Raw genomic sequence first — 21,886 nt, forward strand, 5'->3', positions numbered from 1 at the left:
GTCCTTTTCATTATAGGGGACTGGAATGCAAAAGTAGGAAGTCAAGAAACACCTGGAGTAACAGGCAAATTTGGCCTTGGAATATGGAATGAAGCAGGGCAAAGGCTAACAGAGTTTTGCCAAGGGAACACACTGGTCATAGCAAACACCCTCTTTCAACAACACAAGAGAAGACTCTACACATGGACATCACCAGATGGTCAACACCGAAATCAGATTGATTATGTTCTTTGCAGCCAAAGATGGAGAAGCTCTATACAGTCAACAAAAACAATACTGGGAGCTGACTGTGGCTCAGATCATGAACTCCTTATTACCAAATTCAGACTTAAATTGAAGAAAGTAGGGAAAACCACTAGACCATTCAAGTATGACCTAAATCAAATCCCTTATGATTAAACAGTGGAAGTGAGATATAGATTTAAGGGCCTAGATCTGATAGATAGACTGCCTGATGAACTATGGAATGAGGTTCGTGACATTGTACAGGAGATAGGGATCAAGACCATCCCCATGGAAAAGAAATGCAGAAAAGCAAAATGGCTATCTGGGGAGGCCTTACAAATAGCTTTGAAAAGAAGAGAAGTGAAAAGCAAAGGAGAAAAGGAAAAATATAAGCATCTGAATGCAGAGTTCGAAACAATAGCAAGAAGAGATAAGAAAGCCTTCTTCAGCCATCAATGCAAAGAAATAGAGGAAAACAACAGAATGGGAAAGACTAGGGATCTCTTCAAGAAAATCAGAGATACCAAAGGAACATTTCATGCAAAATGGGCTTGATAAAGGACAGAAATGGTATGGACCTAACAGAAGCAGAAGATATTAAGAAGAGATGGCAAGAATACACAGAAGAACTGTACAAAAAAGATCTTCACGACCAAGATAATCACGATGGTGTGATCACTGACCTAGAGCCAGACATCCTGGCATGTGAAGTCAAGTGGGCCTTAGAAGCATCACTAAGAACAAAGCTAGTGGAGGTGATGGAATTCCAGTTGAGCTATTTCAAATCCTGAAAGATAATGCTGTGAAAGTGCTGCACTCAATATGCCAGCAAATTTGGAAACCTCAGCAGTGGCCACAGGACTGGAAAAGGTCCGTTTTCATTCCAATCCCAAAGAAAGGCAATGTCAAAAATGCTCAAACTACCGCACAATTGCACTCATCTTACATGCTAGTAAAGTAATGCTCACAAATCTCCAAGCTAGGCTTCAGCAATACGTGAACCGTGAACTTCCTGATGTTCAAGCTGGTTTTAGGAAAGGCAGAGGAACCAGAGATCAAATTGCCAACATCCGCTGGATCATGGAAAAAGCACAAGAGTTCCAGAAAAACATCTATTTCTGCTTTATTGACTATGCCAAAGCCTTTGACTGTGTGGATCACAATAAACTGTGGAAAATTCTGAAAGAGATGGGAATACCAGACCACCTGATCTGCCTCCTGAGAAATTTGTATGCAGGTCAGGAAGCAACAGTTAGAACTGGACATGGAACAACAGACTGGTTCCAGATAGGAAAAGGAGTACGTCAAGGCTGTATATTGTCACCCTGCTTATGTAACTTCTATGCAGAGTACATCATGAGAAACGCTGTACTGGAAGAAGCACAAGCTGGAATCAAGATTGCCGGGAGAAATATCAATAACCTCAGATATGCAGATGACACCACCCCTATGGCAGAAAGTGAAGAGGAACTAAAAAGCCTCTTGATGAAAGTGAAAGTGGAGAGTGAAAAAGTTGGCTTAAAGCTCAACATTCAGAAAATGAAGATCATGGCTTCCGGTCCCATCACTTCATGGGAAATAGATGGGGAAACAGTGTCAGACTTTATTTTTGGGGGCTCCAAAATCACTGCAGATGGTGACTGCAGCCATGAAATTAAAAGACGCTTACTCCTTGGAAGGAAACTTATGACCAACCTAGATAGCATATTCAAAAGCAGAGACATTACTTTGCCAACAAAGGTTCGTCTAGTCAAGGCTATGGTTTTTCCTGTGGTGTATGGATGTGAGAGTTGGACTGTGAAGAAGGCTGAGCACCGAAGAATTGATGCTTTTGAACTGTGGTGTTGGAGAGGACTCTTGAGAGTCCCTTGGACTGCAAGGATATCCAACCAGTCCATTCTGAAGGAGACCAGCCCTGGGATTTCTTTGGAAGGAATGATGCTAAAGCTGAAACTCCAGTACTTTGGCCACCTCATGTGAAGAGTTGACTCATTGGAAAAGACTCTGATGATGGGAGGGATTGGGGGCAGGAGGAGAAGGGGACGACAGAGGATGAGATGGCTGGATGGCATCACTGACTCGATGGACTTGGGTCTGGGTGAACTCCGGGAGTTGGTGATGGACAGGGAGGTCTGGTGTGCTGCGATTCATGGGGTCACAAAGAGTCAGACACGACTGAACGACTGAACTGAACTGAACTGAACTGAACAGAGACACTCAGCATACTCATCAGAGATGCTTGGAATGGGACACTGAAATCTGCATTTTTAACTATCTGGAATGGGAGTTAACAAGCTCCAGGTACTTCTGATCCACCTTAAAGTTTGCAGAATTAGAGGAGTACTCTAATTCTTGGTCTTTAACCTCAGCTAGCTATGAACATTAACCATCAATATTTATATATTTTCAAATTAGTGGTCTTCTATGCTTTTCATATTAGCTTCTTCAAATCTTCTCAATTCTCCTCAAACCTATGATAATGCCCATCTCTCCTCACTCCATGGAAACAGTGACAGGCCTTATTTTCTTGGTCTCCAAGATCACTGTGGATGGTGGCTGCAGCCACAAAATTCAAAGACGCTTGCTCCTTGAACGAAAAGCTATGGCCAACCTAGACAGCATATTAATAAGCAGAGACATTACTTTGCCAACAAAATTCCATATAGTCAAAGCTATGTTTTTTGCAGTAGTCATGTACGGATGTGAGAGTTGGACCATAAGGAAGCCTGAGCACCAAATAATTGATCCTTTTAAATTGTGTGCTAGAGAAGACTCTTGAGAGTCTCTTGGACAGCAAAGAGATCAAACCAGTCAATCCTAAAAGAACTGAACCCTGAATATTCATTAGAAGGACTGAAGCTGAAGCTGAAGCTCCAATACTTTGGCCACCTGATGTGAAGAGCCGACTCATTTGAAAAGACCCTGATGCTGGGAAAGATTGAGATCAGGAGGAGAAGGGGACAAAAGAGAATGAAATGATTGAATGTCATCACTGACTCAATGGATATGAGTTTGAGCACAGTCAGGGAGATAGTGAAGGTCAGGGAAGCAGTCCATGGGATCACAGAGTTGGATACAATTTAGCGACTGAACAACAACTCACGCTTCAGAGATTATCACTGACTTCTAATTCGTGTTTGAACTCCTTTAAGGACCTGCCACCACATCCTCAGACTTAATACAGTTTGTTGCAATGAAACAGTGTTCCTCTTTATGTCGAAGGTTCCTAGACTTCTTTCCTATCAGCACCAGGGAGTTTCTCCATTTTTCTCACCATGTTCTCTGTCTCTCTCAGCCTCTTCCACCTGACTTCATCATAATTTAAATTCACACACTTGGGGATTTTGATTTGAAATATGATAAAAAGCATTATAAAAAGTAGATGTTTAAGCAAAGGAGCAGCATTGTCTGGGTTACAGTTTAAAAGGACTTTTATCCTTCTTGTGCAGAGAATGGATTGCATGGGCTAAAGCAAAAAGATCAGTTTTGCTGTACTGGAGATGTAACTAGCTTTGGGCTACAATTTGGAGGTAGAATTAATGGGGATAGGTGGAACAAATCAAAAGTAATCTCAGTCTTTTTGGTTTTTAACAGCTGTGTGGATGATGATGCTATGTATGAGAATGAGGAATACTGGAAAGGAATAAGATGGCTGGAAAAATCAAGAATGTTTCTGGCATGTTAAGTTTCAACTGCTTATCGAACAGCTCTGAGGAGATAGGCATCTACTCGAGTCTAGAATTCCAGGAAGAGATAAGAAGTAGAAAGTTAGATTTAGAAATCTCTGGCCTATAAATAGTACTTAAAGCTCTGGTATTTGATGAAGTTACATTGGTAAAGTGTGTAGAGAGAGAAGGTGACCCACGACAAAGCCCAGGGCGACTTCAGTATTTAAAGTGGGGATGTGGAGGGAAAGTTTCTAGCACAGCTGGGTAAGAATGAGCATTTGGTATTCTGAGAAATTCTCCTAAACAGTTTCTAGCCAAATTCCACTGAGGGGTAAATTAAAATAAGAACAGAGAGGCAACCATTAGTAATGACATCATGGAAGCGTCCTGAGACCTCAACAAGAGCAGTCACGCTGAGACAGTGACAACGAAAGTCGGACTGGAATGGGCTGAGGAGCTTGTGCTGGTGGATTAAAGTCCTGCCTGAGGAGCAGCAGAGACACTTGCCAGCCTTTCATTCTAGTCCCTGCTCAATGGATTCCAGAAATCAAAACAGTCTAAAAACAGGTACTTAAACCCTTGAAACCGAGGCAGACTTTTGTAGAAATAAGAATAGTTGTTAAAGGCTCCTATCTCAAAAGCTTAAATAAAGGTACCATGCAGTTTAAACAGATTTGGAATGTTAAAAAATCAATACAGAATTCCACAGATGAAACAAGGACAGGGTAGTTACCATGCTAAAACAACAACCACAGCAAAATTACCTCAGTAACAGTGGGTATTCAAACAGATGGGAATCTGGTATTACCGAGGATTAAGTCAAGTTTAATATAAGCAGTCCATATATATTTGAGAGTTGGCAGCACACACACACACACACACACACACACATTTGCCTTCTCATCATTTGTATTAGTCAGTCCCCTTAAAGATAGCATATTTAATTTCATGGCTGATAAAATATGAGAAATAGCATCCTCATCAGCATATATTTACCAATATTACCAGCATGTATTTCCCTGGTGTGTTTATACAGGAAAGAACATCTGGAAATGAGCAGTACAGTTATACAACATTGGGGAAATAAAACATGTAAAGAATCAGGTCTTAAATCTACAGCTCATAAGAGCTGGTCGTCAAGCAGCACAGACACGGGATGATAAACTGGCCTCACGCTGAAGGGCAACCGTAGTGAGCAGAGTGCACAGGGCTGCTGACCATGTAACCAATACAGTCGTCATCAGTGAGTGACACTGCTAACTGGGAGGAGGGCCATGTGTCTTGCAGTAGATGACTTTTATTGCCAGGATCTCATACCCACATACAGCTCATGCGTAATGGCTCAAACGCAAGATTCCTGTTGTGATGAAGCACTTGAGAAGGAGAATTTTTCATCTGAGACTGCGAATATATAATTCTAACCTATAATGTTCTTGTTCATTCATTTGTTCCCTCATATTTTAAATTAGCAAAAGTATATTGAGCACTTATTATGTGCAGAGCACTGTCCATGTGTGCCTTAAGCATGCGCACAGGAGGAAGAAATAAGCCCCGGAGAATTCACCTCTGCTTTACAACGAACCGGTTGCGGACATGCCGGGACTGTTCCCTACCAGCTCGTGAGCCCCGTCCTCGTCGAAGTCCTCCTCCACGCCATCGGTCAGCTCCTCCCCGTCAGCGTCGGGCGCTCCCTCTGCAGGCTCCTCCGCGGAGTGGTCCGCGTTCTCTGACACACACTCATCCTGGATCAGCTCTAGACTCGCTTCCAGCTGCTTCTTCTGAGCTTCTGGAGGAGGGGGAGAAAGCAAACGACTGCTACCTTGGGGTGCTCACAAGCCACTGGATAAACCATGAAAAAGCAGTATAGGAATGGGCAAACACCGTACTATGAAGGGTGTGAGGAAGACAAAGTCATGCTAAGGTCAAATTAATTCAGTTGTGTAAATTATGTTCATATACAGGCATGTGTTTACAGGTAATCATGTGTTACAGAATTAGCGAAGTTTGGGGAATCCAGAGGGTCTGTGTATACAAAGAAACAAAGATTTACATAAACAGATTAATCTTTCTGGCTATATCAGAACGTTTCCTCTGAGGAGAAAATACAGCAAGAAAAAAGGGGGAAATCAGATAAAAGTAGAACTTGTTCACTCAAGGAAGGAGGACGAGGAAAGCTCATTGATAAGTTCAAACCCAAGTGAAAAAGACAAAAATTCACTGAGGAAAAAAGTGCAAAAACAGGTATGTTGACTGTCAGACAGCACGTCCATGTGACCAATCCTTTGATATTTTATTCTAAATTTTGTTGGGAGATGTGATTAACTGCAATGGTTAAAATTCTGGGGTTGGAGGGCCAGGTTCAAGAGCTTCATCACTTACCAGCTTTGGGATTCTTAAATGATTAACCCTCCTTATGCCTCCATTTTCTCACCCACACAATGGGGATAGATACCACTTCAAGTAGTGAATCCAAGTGCTTAGTGATTTGCAAATAATAAGTGCTCAACAAATGAAGCTACATTCTACATGAAGAGAACTCTTTCTAATACCAGGGTGTGCGCATTCCATTAACAGAAATTTGCCCAAGTTGGGAATTATGCAGACAACAAAATAATTATTTTCCCTAGTGGCTGGTTTTCATCTTTTGTGAAAATATCAAGAAGGATTGAGTATTGAATAAATGAGATCATTCTTAGGTACTTCCTTCTCTTATTCCCATGTGTACACAACTATCCCTAAAGCTGGGTGCTTTTCACTCATTTTGGCTATTATTATTTGATCATATGGTTACCCAAATATTTGCTTTGAGTTTTAAAAGATGTTACATTTTGAGTGGGCTTATATTTTATAGCAGTAAGGATAGTTTATAGGGCCAAAATATTTTGGGGGTATTCATTCCTGGACTCTTTCATAATATGGGTTAAAAAAGAAATAAACATTGTCATATACATTGTGACTCAGAACAAATCTTTGCAAATATGTAAATCAATAAATGGATAAACATTATGTACAAATAAGCAGAGATCTTCTATAAATAATTTAAAATTGCAATAATAGTTACTTATGAAATACAGGTGTAATGTCAAGGAGATACCGTGGGTTCAGTTCGACCATTGCAAAAAAGTAAATATCAAAATAATGCGAGTCACATGAACTGTTTGGTTCTCAGTACATATAAAAGCTATGTTTACACTATAGTCTATTAAGGTGACAACAGCAGTATGTCTAAAAACAATGTACATACCTTAATTAAAAAATACTTTGTGGCTGAAAAATCGTATTCATCATCTGAACCTTCAGTGAGTCATAATCATTTTGCTGGTGGAGGATTTAAATATTTCAAGAAACACCAAGATGAGACACAAAGACATGAAGTAAGCAAATGCTGTTGGAAAAATGGTGATGGTGCCTCTAAATGAGTTCTTGCATTTTACATCTTCAAGTAATAAAGTTTATTTATTGAAAAGAAGACAGAAGCGTTGTGCCCTGGCCCTGCTGCCCAGGACAGACTACTAGTTCCAGCTTAGTTATTCACCAGTGAATTATACACAGAGGATTGAGTCTGTTTTAGCTACTTGGTCAGGCCATACAAACATATTAAGCTGACCTTTCCTCAAGTACAAAAAAGCTTTCAAAATAATATGTAGATTATGAGGATTAATGAAGTTTATTTTTGGGAAGTGTTTTGCAGACTATGGAAGATAACATAAATGTGTATTGTTACATATAAAAAGGTATACATCTCATTGCGAATGTGTTAAGACAACAATAACAAAACCAACAAGTCTGAAACAAGAAGGCTGATAAGACCAGAGAATAACAGTGAAAAAACCTGTGGGACTGAGGTTATTCAGAAGAAAAGAGCTGACTGATTAAACTAAGGCTAAAAATAATTAGTAGAGGCATTTTAAAATGACAACACTTTGGCACTTTCTCTTCACATTTACTTTACATGTATAGATGCGGACTATATATTATTCCTTGATAGATTTTTAAATCAATTTGTTAGCTTCAGATTTTTCTGTGTAACAATATGATGATGTAAACTCTGCTTTGAAAGCTATACATTTTATCTTCATTTGCATATCTGAATGTTCTGATGGAAGCAAGAGGCATAAATTCTCCCCTTTTCTCTGACATCTAAATAAATTTTACATAGAAAGTCCTATGATCACTACAAAGTGGTTACTGTTAGAGCTAACCAAAGTTTTTTTCCTAAATCTAGAAAATTATTTATTTACAAATAGGGAAATAGGTTAAAGAAAAAAAAGTTTAATCTAGAGAAAATAACCTAAATATCTGGATTAAAAGAAAGGTAAATTAGGCAAGAGATACAACCAAAACCACAGTGAACTTAACTGTTACTGAAAATTGCGAGATTTTACTCATCTCGTCTCTCTTCACATATCATTGCTTTCTGCAGTTCCAGACCTTTAACTGAGGCTGACCAAGCTACACACATGTGACTAGTACCCGCTGAGAAAAAACTGTGATGAAAAACAGAGTTACTGTATAATCCACTCCTGATTATACATATAATCCCACTCCTGAACATATAGCCAGAAAAGATGGAAACTCTAATCGGAAATGACACTTGCACCCCAATGCTCACAGCAGCATTACTTTCAATAACCAAGACATGAAAGCAACCTAAGTGTCCATCAACAAATGATGGATAAAGAAGATACGTCACACACACACACACACACACACACACACACAAAATGCAATACACTTGACCATAAAAAGAATGAAATAATGCCTCTTGCAGCAACATGGATGGACCTAGAGATTATCAGACTAAGTGCTGAAAGTCGATAAAGAAAGACAAATGTCATACGATATCACTTATATTTGAAATCGAAGAACAGTACAGAGGAACTTATGTATTGGGTTAGACAAGAAGTTTGCTCAGGTTTTCCAGTAACATCTTATGGGAAAACCTGAACTTTTTGTCCAGCCCAATACAAATAGAGAAACAAACTCACAGAAAAATCTGTGGTCTCCAGAAGGGAGGGGAGGGGAGGAATAAATCAGGACTAGGGGATTAGCAGATATAAGTTGTCATATTTAAAACAGATAAACAACCAGGATTTACTGTATAGCACAGAGGACTATATTCAATATCTTGCAATAACCTATAATGGAAAAGAATAGAAAAAAAAGTATGAATCATTTTGCTGTAGACTTGGAGATAACACAATATGAAAATAAACTATATTTTAAATTTTAAAAAAAGCTAGGATGGGCAGACTAGAGAGAGCACAGAAAAGCTTGGACTCCTCCGGCATTAATCGTGTCATATGCTCTACTCTGCTGCGTCTATATCACGATCCCTTGGAGGGCACGTGGATTTGCTACTCTGGTCCGATCTTCTACTCTTTCTCCTAAGTTTGTACTTATCACTTGATGCCCTTCCTTCTAGCCACTTTGGGTCACTACGATGCTTGTTCAAATGCTCCGGCTCTCAAATCCTGGTGTCGGCATTTTAAGACCAAAAAAAAAAAAAGAAAGAAAGAAAATGGTTTGGCATTGGATAACTAGTATTTTATTAAAAAATGTTCCCAACCTTACAACTTTTCCAAGTGCTAAACTTTCTTATTTTAAATCATTGTGTTTATTCTTTTGTTATCATACATAAATGGGCTTCTGGTTAAAATTCACATTCTATTGGAAATTCATTTAATCTGGCATCTCTCTTTCTTCTCTAATGATATCAGAAATACTTGTTCTTTAAAAATCGCCACTTTTTGATATTGAAAGTTTATATATATATATAGTTCCCCGCCGACTCTAGAAAATCTGTCACAGAATCTATGCAGGACCAGGTCTAGGAGCTGTGTAATTCTCATTTGGCTTTACATAACAATATGATTCAGTTATCTTTGGAATCCAAGCTGACTTTCCTGATCTTCTTAGCTGAATACAATCCCTTCTCCTTTGATTAACCAAAGCTTGGATCGAATAGCTCCCCTGTCGTCCTCTCCTTTTCTCATTAGTGTTTAAGCTTCCTTGAAACTTGAGCTATTGCTTCAAAAGGTCATTGTCACACTCTAAGCGGATAATAAAGATATTGATCTTTTGTAAAGTGAAAAATGCAATACAAGTCAGTTATCAAGAAATATTTTGATGTGCTCTGTACCCCTCACTGAATGCCTCATACACAGAAGAGAGAAGGTATTAGAGAGAATATAGGATTTGAGATCCACACTTTTGCTCATTACTAGTTCTAGTAATTGTAATTTTCTTTTCTGAAAGATGAGCATAAAAATAACATCTTTCAGAGGGTTTCAGTGTACTCAACTGAGGAGAAAGAAGTGAATATGTTTTTAAATAAAGGCTACACAAACATGCTACCTTAGGAGGTTCCAAATAATTATTGAGTTGAATCTGTATGGATTGCTTAATGGCTATAGATAAATTTTCCATGGCAAAATAATTCATCACTACTGATCATTAAGAATTATATATTACAAAGACAATTTTGGCTTTGACATGGTCCCTTAATTTCTGTTTAGACAGACGATGTTTTAAGTTACTCTGTTTTGTGTATTAATATGGAATATATGTGTAACTCCTCTGATGACCTATTTCAAAGGCAATTGTGCATTAATATAGCATATTCCAAAAAACCCTATAACATCCTCATTCATCCACTCATTAATTTGAAAGCTAAATGAACGGGAGATATTATCTGAGTTGAGAAAAAAGGCTTACTTGATTCATAGGAGTTTAACAGACATATAATCAATATGTGCTTTAGTAATGTGGTCATCACAGATTTTTGTCATTATCACTGGAAAATGTTATAATCACTAAATGGTGATAGGTTTCATGAAAAAAAAAACACACATGAAAGCTTATCTTGTTTATTAAACTGTTGGTTCACAATAAGCAGTTTTGATCCAGTTACTATATTGCTAAAATAGAAAGAAAGCAACTTGTTTTTTTTTTGAATAATTATCTAATTTTACTTCTACTAGAAATGAGTAGCTTAGTAGTAGTTGTAGGTTTTTAGTTTATTCTTAATGTCATAGCAGTCTATTTATCTGCAATTCTTTTTCTACTTATTTTTACTTTTTATTGTGATCGTATGTGTGTGCGCACATGTGTGCATTTATAACTCTACTACTGAAGTTTCTTTGGGTCAGAAACATTTTTATAGATTTTTTAACTCAGAGCCGTATGTGCAAATTAAATATTTGTTGAATATATTCCTGAACTTTTAAGGAGCTAAAAAATGAAAATAAATGTTTGGGCATCAAATTCTTTTCACAGAGTCAAAGCGATTTTTGAATTTGGCACCATGGTAGCAACAATATAAATTCAGCAAGAAACTAAAAGAAACCTCCTTGCCACATTCTACACAAGAGCCCCACACCGCTAAGGCAAAGTCAACTGCGGAGTGAGAGAGAGTCTCAGAGAAAAGTTGTTCACGGTTATTCTGACAGGTCTTGAGGAGAAAAATAATCTGTGAAGACTTCAGGTGTAGGTCAGAGGCGGGCTGCCTTTGAACACTGGTGTCTGGGAGTCCTCACTGACTTTTCAAGTCAGAGTGAGTGTGACCACAACATTTCTTTTGGGAGAACAGTGAGTTAGTTTTAGATTTTTAAAAAGAATATGTCAGGAGCCAACAAGTTCATAGCTTGTGCCTAAAAAGTATCTCTAATATTCTATAAACTATGAATTCCAACAGATAAATGTTCATTTTGGCTGCAAGTTAGTGGGTGCTTACAAAGTGCTGACTATGGGACATTCATTACCCTTAGGCACTGAAGCGTCCTGAAGGGCAGGCTTATTTCCCATTTTCCAGAGGGAGAAAGTGAGGCATGTAGATGTTCGGGAGGGTGGCTACAATGAGCTGGAATCCCCATCACAGGTTGTCTGACTCCACAGCCTGGGTTGTTTCCTAACATAGCTCAAGAAAAAGGCCTAATTTAACACACCAGGTGAGTGCTGACTCAGAAGCCAGACAATTTTTTTTAGGCTTAAATTTTTTTAATTTTAAAATCTTTTATTGAAGTATAATTGGTTTGCAATACTGTTAATTACTGCTGTCCGGCAAAGTGATTCAGTTACACACATATAACACAAATGTGTGTCTGTATACACTCACAGGCTTTTTAAAGAAGCATTCTTTTCTATTAGGGTTTATCATGGGCTATTGAATGTCGCTCCTGGGGCGGCAGGGACTACTGCAATGAAGCAGAAGCCTGTTTCTTGGTCCTGTATATAAAAACTGACATTTGCTGGCCCCACCCTCCCAGCTCACCCTCCCCCAGCCCCAGTTCCCTTGGCAAGCACAAGTCTGCTCTTTATGTCTCTGAGTCTGTTCCATAGACAGGTTCCTTTGGGTCATATTTTAGATTCCACATACAAGTGATACCATCTGTTGTTATCTTTCTTTTTCTGACTTACTCAATACGATAATCTCTAGTTGCATCCATGTTGCTGCAAATGACATTATTTGGTTGTTTTTGCGGCTGAGTAGTATTCCATTGTGGATATATATATATATATATATATATACACCACATCTTTTTTATCCCTTCATCTGTCCATGGACGTGCAAGTTGTTTCCATATATTGGCTATTGTGAATAGTGTGTCTATAAACATGTGGGTGCATATATCATTTGGATTATAGTTTTGTCCAGATATATGCCGAAGAGTGGGATTGCTGGCTCGTGTGTTAATTCCGTTTTTAGTTTTCTGAGGAACATCTATGCTGTTTTCCACAGTGGCCGAACCAACTTATGTTCCTACCAACAGAGTAGGAGGGAGGAACCAGGTAATTTTAAATTCAAGAATGAAGAAGTCTGCTTAGGGATACATGTTCAAACTAAGCAGTGGCTATCAAAGGAAAAGACGTGCAAGTGACAGGTAAATACTCTGTTTAAGGAAAAATGCCTCAGGCTCTAAGAAGCCTTCAAAGGAAAGAACTTGATACTAAATTTCAATCCTCATACTCAAATGCTTTTCCTGTACATCTCATTCTATTTCAACACATATATATGATCTAGAAAACAAGTTAGAATGGTTGGGATTTATGTTAGAAGCATTTTTATTAAATTCAGTTTGCTGTAGAGCTATTATCATTAATATAACTCTGAAAATTGGTTGAGTTGGCAATTAAGTTTTTTGAAATGCTGGCTTAATTGCTAGCTAATTGCTAGCTGAATTGTACTTAGCAGATGGTTGGAAAGGATGTTGACATAAAACAGTCACATTACTCATCAGAGTCAGCTAGTATCCTGAAACCATTGTTTTTGCATTGGAAATATAAACTATATTTTTAAAAAATTCTGCAACACTTGTATATAATATGAATTTAACTCAATTATTCCAGTAACTGTCAATTAGAAAGATGTACATTTTATGACTGGCATTACTAATAATGACATAAATGAGCATTAGGGAAGCTATTCAAGAAGAATGCTTTTAGATTAAAATATTAGTTACATCAGTACATTCTGGGACAAAATGACCTCAAAGTGTTCACAAGAAGCACCCTTGGTAGTAGAGGTAACCAAAAATTCAATAAAATCATTAAAAAATTACTGAGATACTGTGTTTGTTTAAATCCCACTAATTTTAAGGAACAGATATTATTTTACTCATTTTATACATTTTATAAGGACCTTTCCAAATTTTCTGCAGCTAGTAAGTCCTGGAAATAAGTTTCTTGTAGGATGTGAACCTAGCTCTGTTAATTTCAGAGACTGGGCCCTTGGATGTTTTAGCAGTATAAATCCATGTGTCCCATGGAAGATGAATTAGGGAGGAAACAAACTAGAATTGGAGAGAACAGCTAAAAGTTCTTAAAAAAATAAGAAAAGGGCAACAGAGCATGTGAGTGGGCTTGGGTATTAGCAGTACCATTGGAAAAAAGGACAGAAACCGCATAGACTTAATAGAAGCAGAAGACATTAAGAAGAGGTGGTATAAATGCATGGAAGAACTATACGAAACAGACCTTCATACCCAGATAACCACGATGGTGTGATCACTCACCTAGAGCCAGACATTCTGGACTGCAAAATCAAGGGGGCCTTAGGAAGCAACACTACGAACAAAGCTAGTGGAGGTGATGGAATTCCAGCTGAGCTATTTCTAATCCTAAAAGATGATGCTGTGAAAGTGCTACACTCAATATGCCAGCAAATTTGGAAAACTCAGCAGTGGCCACAGGACTGGAAAAGGTCAGTTTTCATTCCAATCCCAAAGAAAAGCAATGCCAAAGAATGTTCAAGCTACTGCACAATTGCACTCATCTCACACACTAACAAAGTAATGCTCAAAATTCTCCAAGCCAGGCTTCAACAGTACGTGAACTGAGAACTTCGATATGTTCAAGCTGGATTTAGAAAAGGCAGAGGAACCAGAGGTTAAATTGTCAACATTCACTGGATCATAGAAAAAGCAAGAGAATTCCAGAAAAAGTTCCTGGGAAAGCAATAGAAACAGTTACAGACTTAATTTTCTTGGGCTCCAAAATCACTGCAGATGGTGACTGCAGCCGTGAAATTAAAAGATGCTTGCTCCTTGGAAGAAAAGTTATGACCAACCTAGATAGCATATTAAAAAGCAGAGACATTACTTGGCTGACAAAGGTTTGTATAGTCAAAGCTATGGTTTTTCCAGTAGTCATGTATGGATGTGAGAGGTGGAACCTAAAGAAAGCTGGGCACTGAAGAATTGATGCTTCTGAACTGTGGTGTTGGATAAGACTCTTGAGAGTCCGTTGGACTGCAAGGAGATCCAACCAGTCCATCCTAAAGGAAATCATTCCTGAATATTCACTGGAAGAACTGATGTTGAAGCTGAAACTCCAATACTTTGGCCACCTGATGTGAAGAGCTGACTCATTAGAAAAGACCCTGATGCTGGGAAGATTGAAGGCAGGAGGAGAAGGGGACGACAGAGGATGAGATGGTTGGATGGCATCAATGGCTCAATAGACAAGAGTTTAAGCCAGCTCCAGGAGATGGTGAAGGACAGGGAAGCCTGGCGTGCTCCAGTCCATGGGGTCACAGAGTCAGACACAACTCCCTGAACGAGTGAACAGCAATCAGAAAATAGAAGGTGTTGAGTAAAAGGATGCCAAAGGTCAGATTTTGCAACGCTAGTCATAGTAGGGTCAGAAGATGATGTTGAGGCCGGCAGTGTGGATGACAGAATTTGTTACGTGGTGATGTGACAGAAGTCGGACATGGAAAGAAGTGTGTATTTAGAGGAGAAAGAGGTCCGCTCTGAAAGGCTATGACTACGCTATTACAAAGAAAACCTTGCTGTTAGCCTCGGCATAACTGCTCTTTGACAGCCTTCATTCTATGGTCCTGACTTCCTTTTTCTTAGAGCGTTTACTTTAGAATCCTTGCAACTGTGGATTCTTTCTATGCTTCTTTGAAGTGTACATCTTTTTACAAATCTGGCATGTCTTCTCAAGACCTGGAGGCCCTCCCTTTGAAATTCAATCATTAGAAAAAGATGGGACGACTCCTGTCTCCCGGTCTCCGTGGACCAACAGGAGCCTGACTTCCATAGGCACAGTCAGCAAACACAGGTGGCCTCATCTTATTGATCAACCTCCCTACTAATATCCTCCAATACATTTTCATCATCGCACTCTTGCGTTTAAAAACCTTCCTGCCTTTTGTTTCAGTAGAGTTGAGTTCAATTTCCATCCCCTATTGCAATAGTCTTTTTTTTTTTTTTTGAAATTGCAATAGTTTTGACCCTGACCACAGCAGTCTTGAGTGAAGTCTTCCTTGTCATTTTTAACACGTGTCCAGTGACACTTATCTGATGGATGTCACAGGATCTCTCCAAGAAGTAGTTGGGAAAGCTCTGATCCATTTGCTAAAGACAACTCAATCTCATCCCTGTCACCCTGTAAATTGGGCTTCTTGAAAACAACTTTTGTAGTTAAATATTTCCATAAGATTTGTTAAGAAAAATAGCAAGTCCCACTTGCTTCACCATTCTAAGCTCTTTAAGGGCTTTGCATTTGCGTAGCTAATGTGTTAAAAACTTGGCTTTGTTTCCCAAACAGGATGTTTCTATTGCTACTTCTTGATTAGTTTTATTCATTGTCTACTGACATCACCCTTGGGAAACTGGAGACTCAGTTCTCTGTCTACAAGTTCCCACTTCCCATCTCCTTAGAGAGCTATATTATAAATTAGATTAGATCAATTTTCAGTTTTTACATAAATTTAACTATGTAAATACTTTGGGAAGCTAAGCTGTTAGTATATAATGAGTACTTTTTTCTTTCCCAAACAGTATTTTACTTTCTTTGGAGGTAAAAGAAACACCCATTTCCTTTGGGTGTTTGTGTGTTGTTAACTTAATTCTCTACGTACTTCTATGCCTCTTTGATTTGTACAAATGCTTATGTAAACTTACTGCTCCTCAGCCACATGTGTAAGTCTCATCTCAATGAACTCACTTCCCCACCTATTAGCCACCGGACCCGTTTCATCTTCTTGACAAAGTCTCTCCTGGAACTTCTGAACTGGTCTCTCTGGACTCAGTTATTTCCAGGTCTCTTTCTTAACTCGTATGCTAGAATCTTCCTCACCATCATCCTCAGGATTCCCTTTGCCTTTGGATTCCCTGCTTTGGGAAAGTCATGTGTTTCCCTTTTGGAGTCTAACTCCTTGCTTTGGGAATTAGGTATAGAACTACAGCCTGCAAATACTTCTCTCAGAATTTTTAGGGCCTGTTTTCATTGCCTTCCAGCTTTTAGTGTTGCTGCTGAAAACCCCATTGGCATTCTGACTCCTGTTTCTTTATATAAAACACTTTCTGTCTCTTGTCCTCCATGTCTCTCTGGGAGCTTGTAGGATCTTATCTTTGGCCCCGTGTTCTGAAATGTGACCGTTTCCTGCTTTGATGTGCGTCAGTTACAGGCACTCAAGGCATCCTTTCAATCTTGTTGACTATGTTCTTCAGTTTTGGTTAACTTTTTCCCTGAAAAACTTTTTTTGGATGCTCCTTCTCCCCTTTCTTTCTGAAACCCTGTTTTTCAGATATTCATCTAGTAATTTCCATACCCTTCCCTTCCTATTTTCCATCTGTAGTTTCTTTTGTATTGTCTGGGAGAATTTCCTCAATTTTGTCTTTCAATTCTGCATTATTTATTTGTGCTATCATATGTTAATTTCTAAAACCACTTTTATCTGCCTTTTAAATACTGAGTTTTAATCTTGTGCTTTTATTTCGTGAACATAATATCTTCTCTTTCTCTCTGAGGGTATTAATCAATGGTTCACTGTTTTATTTTGAAGTTTTATTCTTCCTGCTCAATCTGCTTCCTCCAGTTTTTTCGTTCTTTTTCTCTTCTTTTTTGGTATTTGGTTTTAATGTTAAATGCTTTCTGCCATCTGGTGAACCCTGTCTGCTCATATTAACAGTATTAAAATATGGATGGGCAGTTTTGTAAGAATGACGGGATCTTGCTTCTAAAGGGTGATACTGTTTCCTTGGCTTGTACCCATGCCAATGTCTTTAAATATTTTTTCTTAAGTTGCTCATATTCCCAATTAAAACCTCTTCCAGTGGCCTACCAGTAGTCTGGCAGCCGAAGGGGAAAAGAATTCTTGGAATTTCTATGCTGCTGCTGCTAAGTCACTTCAATCGTGTCCAACTCTGTGCGACCCCACAGACGGCAGCCCGCCAGGCTCCCCCGTCCCTGGGATTCTGCAGGCAAGAACATTGGAGTGGGTTGCCATTTCCTCCTCCAATGCATGAAAGTGAAAAGTGAAAGTGAAGTCGGTCAGTCATGTCTGACTCTAGCGACCCCATGGACTGCAGTCTACCAGGCTCCTCTGTCCATGGGATTTTCCAGGCAAGAGTACTGGAGTGGGGTGCCATTGCCTTCTCCTGGAATTTCTATAGTAACTGTAAATTTCTGCTTTTCTCCGTTAAAAACTGCCTTCAAATTTGTTAGTTGTCTATTACATCTGAAATGTGTTGTTTTCACTTTCCTAGAAGAAGCTTCTTAGGGCTTCTAGTGGACCAGGAAGAGTTGGGAATGGTGACATAGAAATCTGTTTCCTAAGAGACTTTTAGCCATTTATACCCTCTTTTCCATAGGAATATGATAGCTTTGATTCTGAGCCTTTCGGGAGTTCTGTGGTTAAAACTGGACTCATTTCTAGAATGTGTTAAGTCAGGCAGAGTTCTCCTTCAGCTTTCCAGCTTCTAAAATTTTGTTCTCATTCTCTTTTATGTCTAAGAATTTTCTTTTTTAAAACCTAGACATTATTTTAATGCAGTATCAGGAGGGGGCAGAGTTTAATTCACGTGTGCAGTTCAACATCTGTAACCAGACACAATACCAATCTAATCCAAAGTCTATTCAGAACAGAACTAGCAGTCACATTATAGGCTGCAGCAGCAGATTATATCTGGAGAACCATTTTCCATTCTGAGTACCACAGTCTGCAGTTAATAAACTACAGAATACCCAGAGAAGAGGGATGACAGTGGTTCAAGATCCAAAACTAATGTACAGGAGAAGTAGCTGAAAAAATTACTGATATTTATCCAGAGTCGACAAAGCTCCATCTAGTCAAAGCTATGGTTTTTCCAGTAGTCATGTATGGATGTGAGAGTTGGACCATAAAGAAAGCTGAGCACCAATGAATTGATGCTTTTGAACTGTGGTGTTGGAGAAGACTCTTGAGAGTCCCTTGGATTGCAAGCAGATCCAACCAGTCCATCCTAAAGGATATCAGTCCTGAATATTCATTGGAAGGATTGATGCTGAAGCTGAAACTCCAGACTTTGGCCACCTGATGCAAAACGCTGACTAATTAGAAAAGACCCTGATGCTGGGAAAGACTGAAGGCAGGAGGAGAAGGGGACGACAGAAGATGAGATGGTTGATGGCATCGCCGACTTGATGTACATGAGTCTGAACAAGCTCCAGGGGTTGGTGATAGACAGGGAAGCCTGGCATGCTACAGTCCATGGGGTCACAAAGAGTCGGACATGACTGAGCAATTGAACTAAACTGATCTAGAGAATAGAAGGCTTCAAAGATTCTTTGACCAAAATTTGAATGCAACTAAGTTGAGCGTCTATGGCCACTTATATTGACTTCTTATTCAGGAGTTTTGGAAGGGTTACAATACTATAATTCTTTTATGTATTTAATTGGCTATTACATTCTATTCTATTACAAGAAATTAGACATTCAGCTTAGTTTCAGAGGCCATAAAAGGGTACATAAACCAAATGCAAACAAAGTCTATTTCAGCTCAGTATAAGGAGCACTGATGCATAAATATGTGGTATATGTTTGTAATATTCTAATTTTTGGACATCATTTTTTTTTAATCTCTATTTTTTACAAAATATATGCAGTTCAGTTGCTCAGTCATGTCTGACTCCTTGTGACCCCACGGACTGTAGCATGTCAGGCTTTCTTGTCCATCACCAATTTCCAGAGCTTGCTCAAACTCATATCCATTGAGTCAGTGATGCCATCCAACCATCTCATCCTCTGTTGTCCCCTTCTCTTCCTGCCTTCAATCTTTCCCATAATCAGGGTCTTTTCAAATGAGTCAGCTCTTCACATCAGGTGGCCAAAGTATTGGAGTTTCAGCTTCAACATCAGTCCTTCCAATGAACACCCAGAACTGATCTCCTTTAGGATGGACTGGTTAGATCTCCTTGCAGTCCAAGGGACTTTCAAGAGTCTTCTCCAACACCACAATTCAAAAGCATCAATTCTTCAGCACTCAGCTTTCTTTATAGACCAGCTCTCACACACATACATGACTACTAGAAAAACCATAGCTTTGACTAGATGGACTTTTTTTGGCAAAGCAATGTCTCTGCTTTGTAATATACTGTCTAGGTAGGTCATAGCTTTTCTTCCAAGGAGCAAGCATCTTTTAATTTCATGGCTGCAGTCACCATCTGCAGTGATTTTGGAGCCCAAGAAAATTAAGTCTGTCACTGTTTTCATTGTTTCTCCATCTGTTTGCCATGGAGTGATGGGACTGGATGCCATGATCTTAATTTTTTGAATGCTGAGCTTTAGGCCAGCTTTTTCACTCTCCTCTTTCACTTTCATCAAGAGGCTCTTTAGTTTGTCTTCACTTTGTGCCATAACGGTGGTGTTCAACTGTGTATCTGAGATTATTGATATTTCTCCCAGCAATCTTGATTCCAGCTTGTGCTTCATCCAGCACAGCATTTCTCATGATGTATTCTGCATATAAGTTAAATGAGCAGGGTGACAATATACAGCCTTGACGTACTCCTTTCCCAATTTGGAACCAGTTTGTTGTTCTATGTCCAGGTCTAGCTGTTGCTTCTTGACGTGCATACTGATGTCTTAGGAAGCAGGTAAAGCGGTCTGGTATTCCTATCTCTAAGAATTGTCCTCAGTTTATTGTGATCCACATAGTCAAATGCTTTAGAGCACTCAATGAAACAGAAATAGATGTTTTTCTGGAACTCTCCTGCTTTTTCTGTGATCCAACGGATGTTGGTAATTTGATCTCTGGTTCCTCTGCCTTTCCTAAATTCAGCTTGAACATCTGGAAGTTCACAGTTCACGTACTGTTTGTTGAAGCCTGGCTTGGAGAATTTTGAGCCATTACTTTACTGGCGTGTGAGATGAGTGCAATTGTGTGGTAGTTTGAGCATTCTTTGGCATTGCCTTTCTTTGGGATTGGAATGAAAACTGACCTTTTCCAGTCCTATGGCCACTGCTGAGCGTTCCAGATTTGCTGGCATATTAAGTGTAGCACTTTCACAGCATCATCTTTTAGAATTGAAATAGTCTGGCTCTAGGTGAGTGATCACACCATCGTGATTATCTGGGTCATGAAGGTCTTTTTTGTACAGTTTTTCTGTGTATTCTTGCCACCTCTTCTTAATATCTTCTGCTTCTGTTAGGTCTCTACAATTTCTGTCCTTTATCGAGCCCATCTTTGCATGAAACATCCCCTTGGTATCTCTAATTTTCTTGAAGAGATCTCTGGTCTTTCCCATTCTATTGTTTTCCTCTATCTCTCTGCACTGATCACCGAGGAAGGCTTTCTTATCTCTCCTTGCTATTCTTTGGAACTCTGTACTCAAATGGGTATATCTTTCATTTCTCCTTTGTCTTTAGCCTCTCCTTTTCTCAGCTATTTGTAAGGCCTCCTCAGACAGCCATTTTGCCTTTTTGTATATACCAAACATACTGGCAGGATGAATTTATCCTGTGGGACTGAAGTGTGACCTCTCTAATGGTCAGGTCTAATGGGTAGGATAGGTTAGCTATTTTCACTGGAATTGTCCAAGTGAGTCTGACAGGTCACACATGAGGCCTACCACTGAGAATAAAGTTGAGTTAAAGAATGCCTAATTGCCTTTTCATATCAGAGAGTCTTTGCAGGGAATTTGTTTTTTTAAAAAGAGTTCACTGTCCATTGTATGATATCGTCTTTAGTTTTATTTCTTTTTCCTTTTTACCTTTTATGGTCATTTTGCATCACTGTGTAAACCACACATAAATTGTGCTCTTCGTATGTGTCAATTTATGATTCTCTTTTAAAAGGATCATCTAAGAAGGACAATTGGAGGTAAACTGATATGTTATTTGTTGTTTATAATAATCCATAGTCACCATATTCCAAAGCAATGTTATTTGAATTATTCAAGTGGGAAAAAATAACACTTGCAGAGTGGATTCATATTAATCATGATTTTAAAGCTAGAACATATGTTTGAGGCCATAATCCCTTCCGCTAGTTTTCATTTGAGGGGCCTGAGACCTAGAGAAGTTAAATGACTTGCTAAGTCATGCCTCGTGCACAGCACACAGTGTTTGAAGATTTAGAAAAATTAGTGAAAACATGACCTTGTTCTGAGGAAGTTCATATCTCAAAGGAAGAGACAAGATACTATGCAAACATCTTATTAGCAGCAATTTAACACATAAAAAAATCCAAAATGATGTCATTATAACCTCATTACAATTAC

The 21,886-nt window shown here is 38.9% G+C and overlaps 1 protein-coding gene across 8 annotated transcripts in view; it reads right to left on the reverse strand.

Annotated features, from left to right (window-relative positions):
• Window positions 1–21,886, reverse strand: part of RALYL (RALY RNA binding protein like) — an 818,932-nt gene that overhangs the window by 35,763 nt on the left and 761,283 nt on the right. For 5 of the 8 annotated variants that reach the window (XM_027561653.1, XM_027561650.1, XM_027561648.1 and 2 more), the window contains one exon: window positions 5,458–5,679. The exons of 1 other annotated variant lie outside the window; for it this stretch is intronic. In XM_027561653.1, coding sequence (XP_027417454.1) covers window positions 5,465–5,679 — 215 coding nt within the window. In that variant the 3' untranslated portion in view covers window positions 5,458–5,464. The remainder of the gene's footprint in view (window positions 1–5,457; window positions 5,680–21,886) is intronic. 2 more of the 8 variants (XM_027561649.1, XM_027561652.1) reach the window with 1 other exon arrangement.

This window comes from Bos indicus x Bos taurus, chromosome 14, assembly GCF_003369695.1.
Source record: "Bos indicus x Bos taurus breed Angus x Brahman F1 hybrid chromosome 14, Bos_hybrid_MaternalHap_v2.0, whole genome shotgun sequence".
Taxonomy (NCBI): Eukaryota; Metazoa; Chordata; class Mammalia; order Artiodactyla; family Bovidae; genus Bos; species Bos indicus x Bos taurus.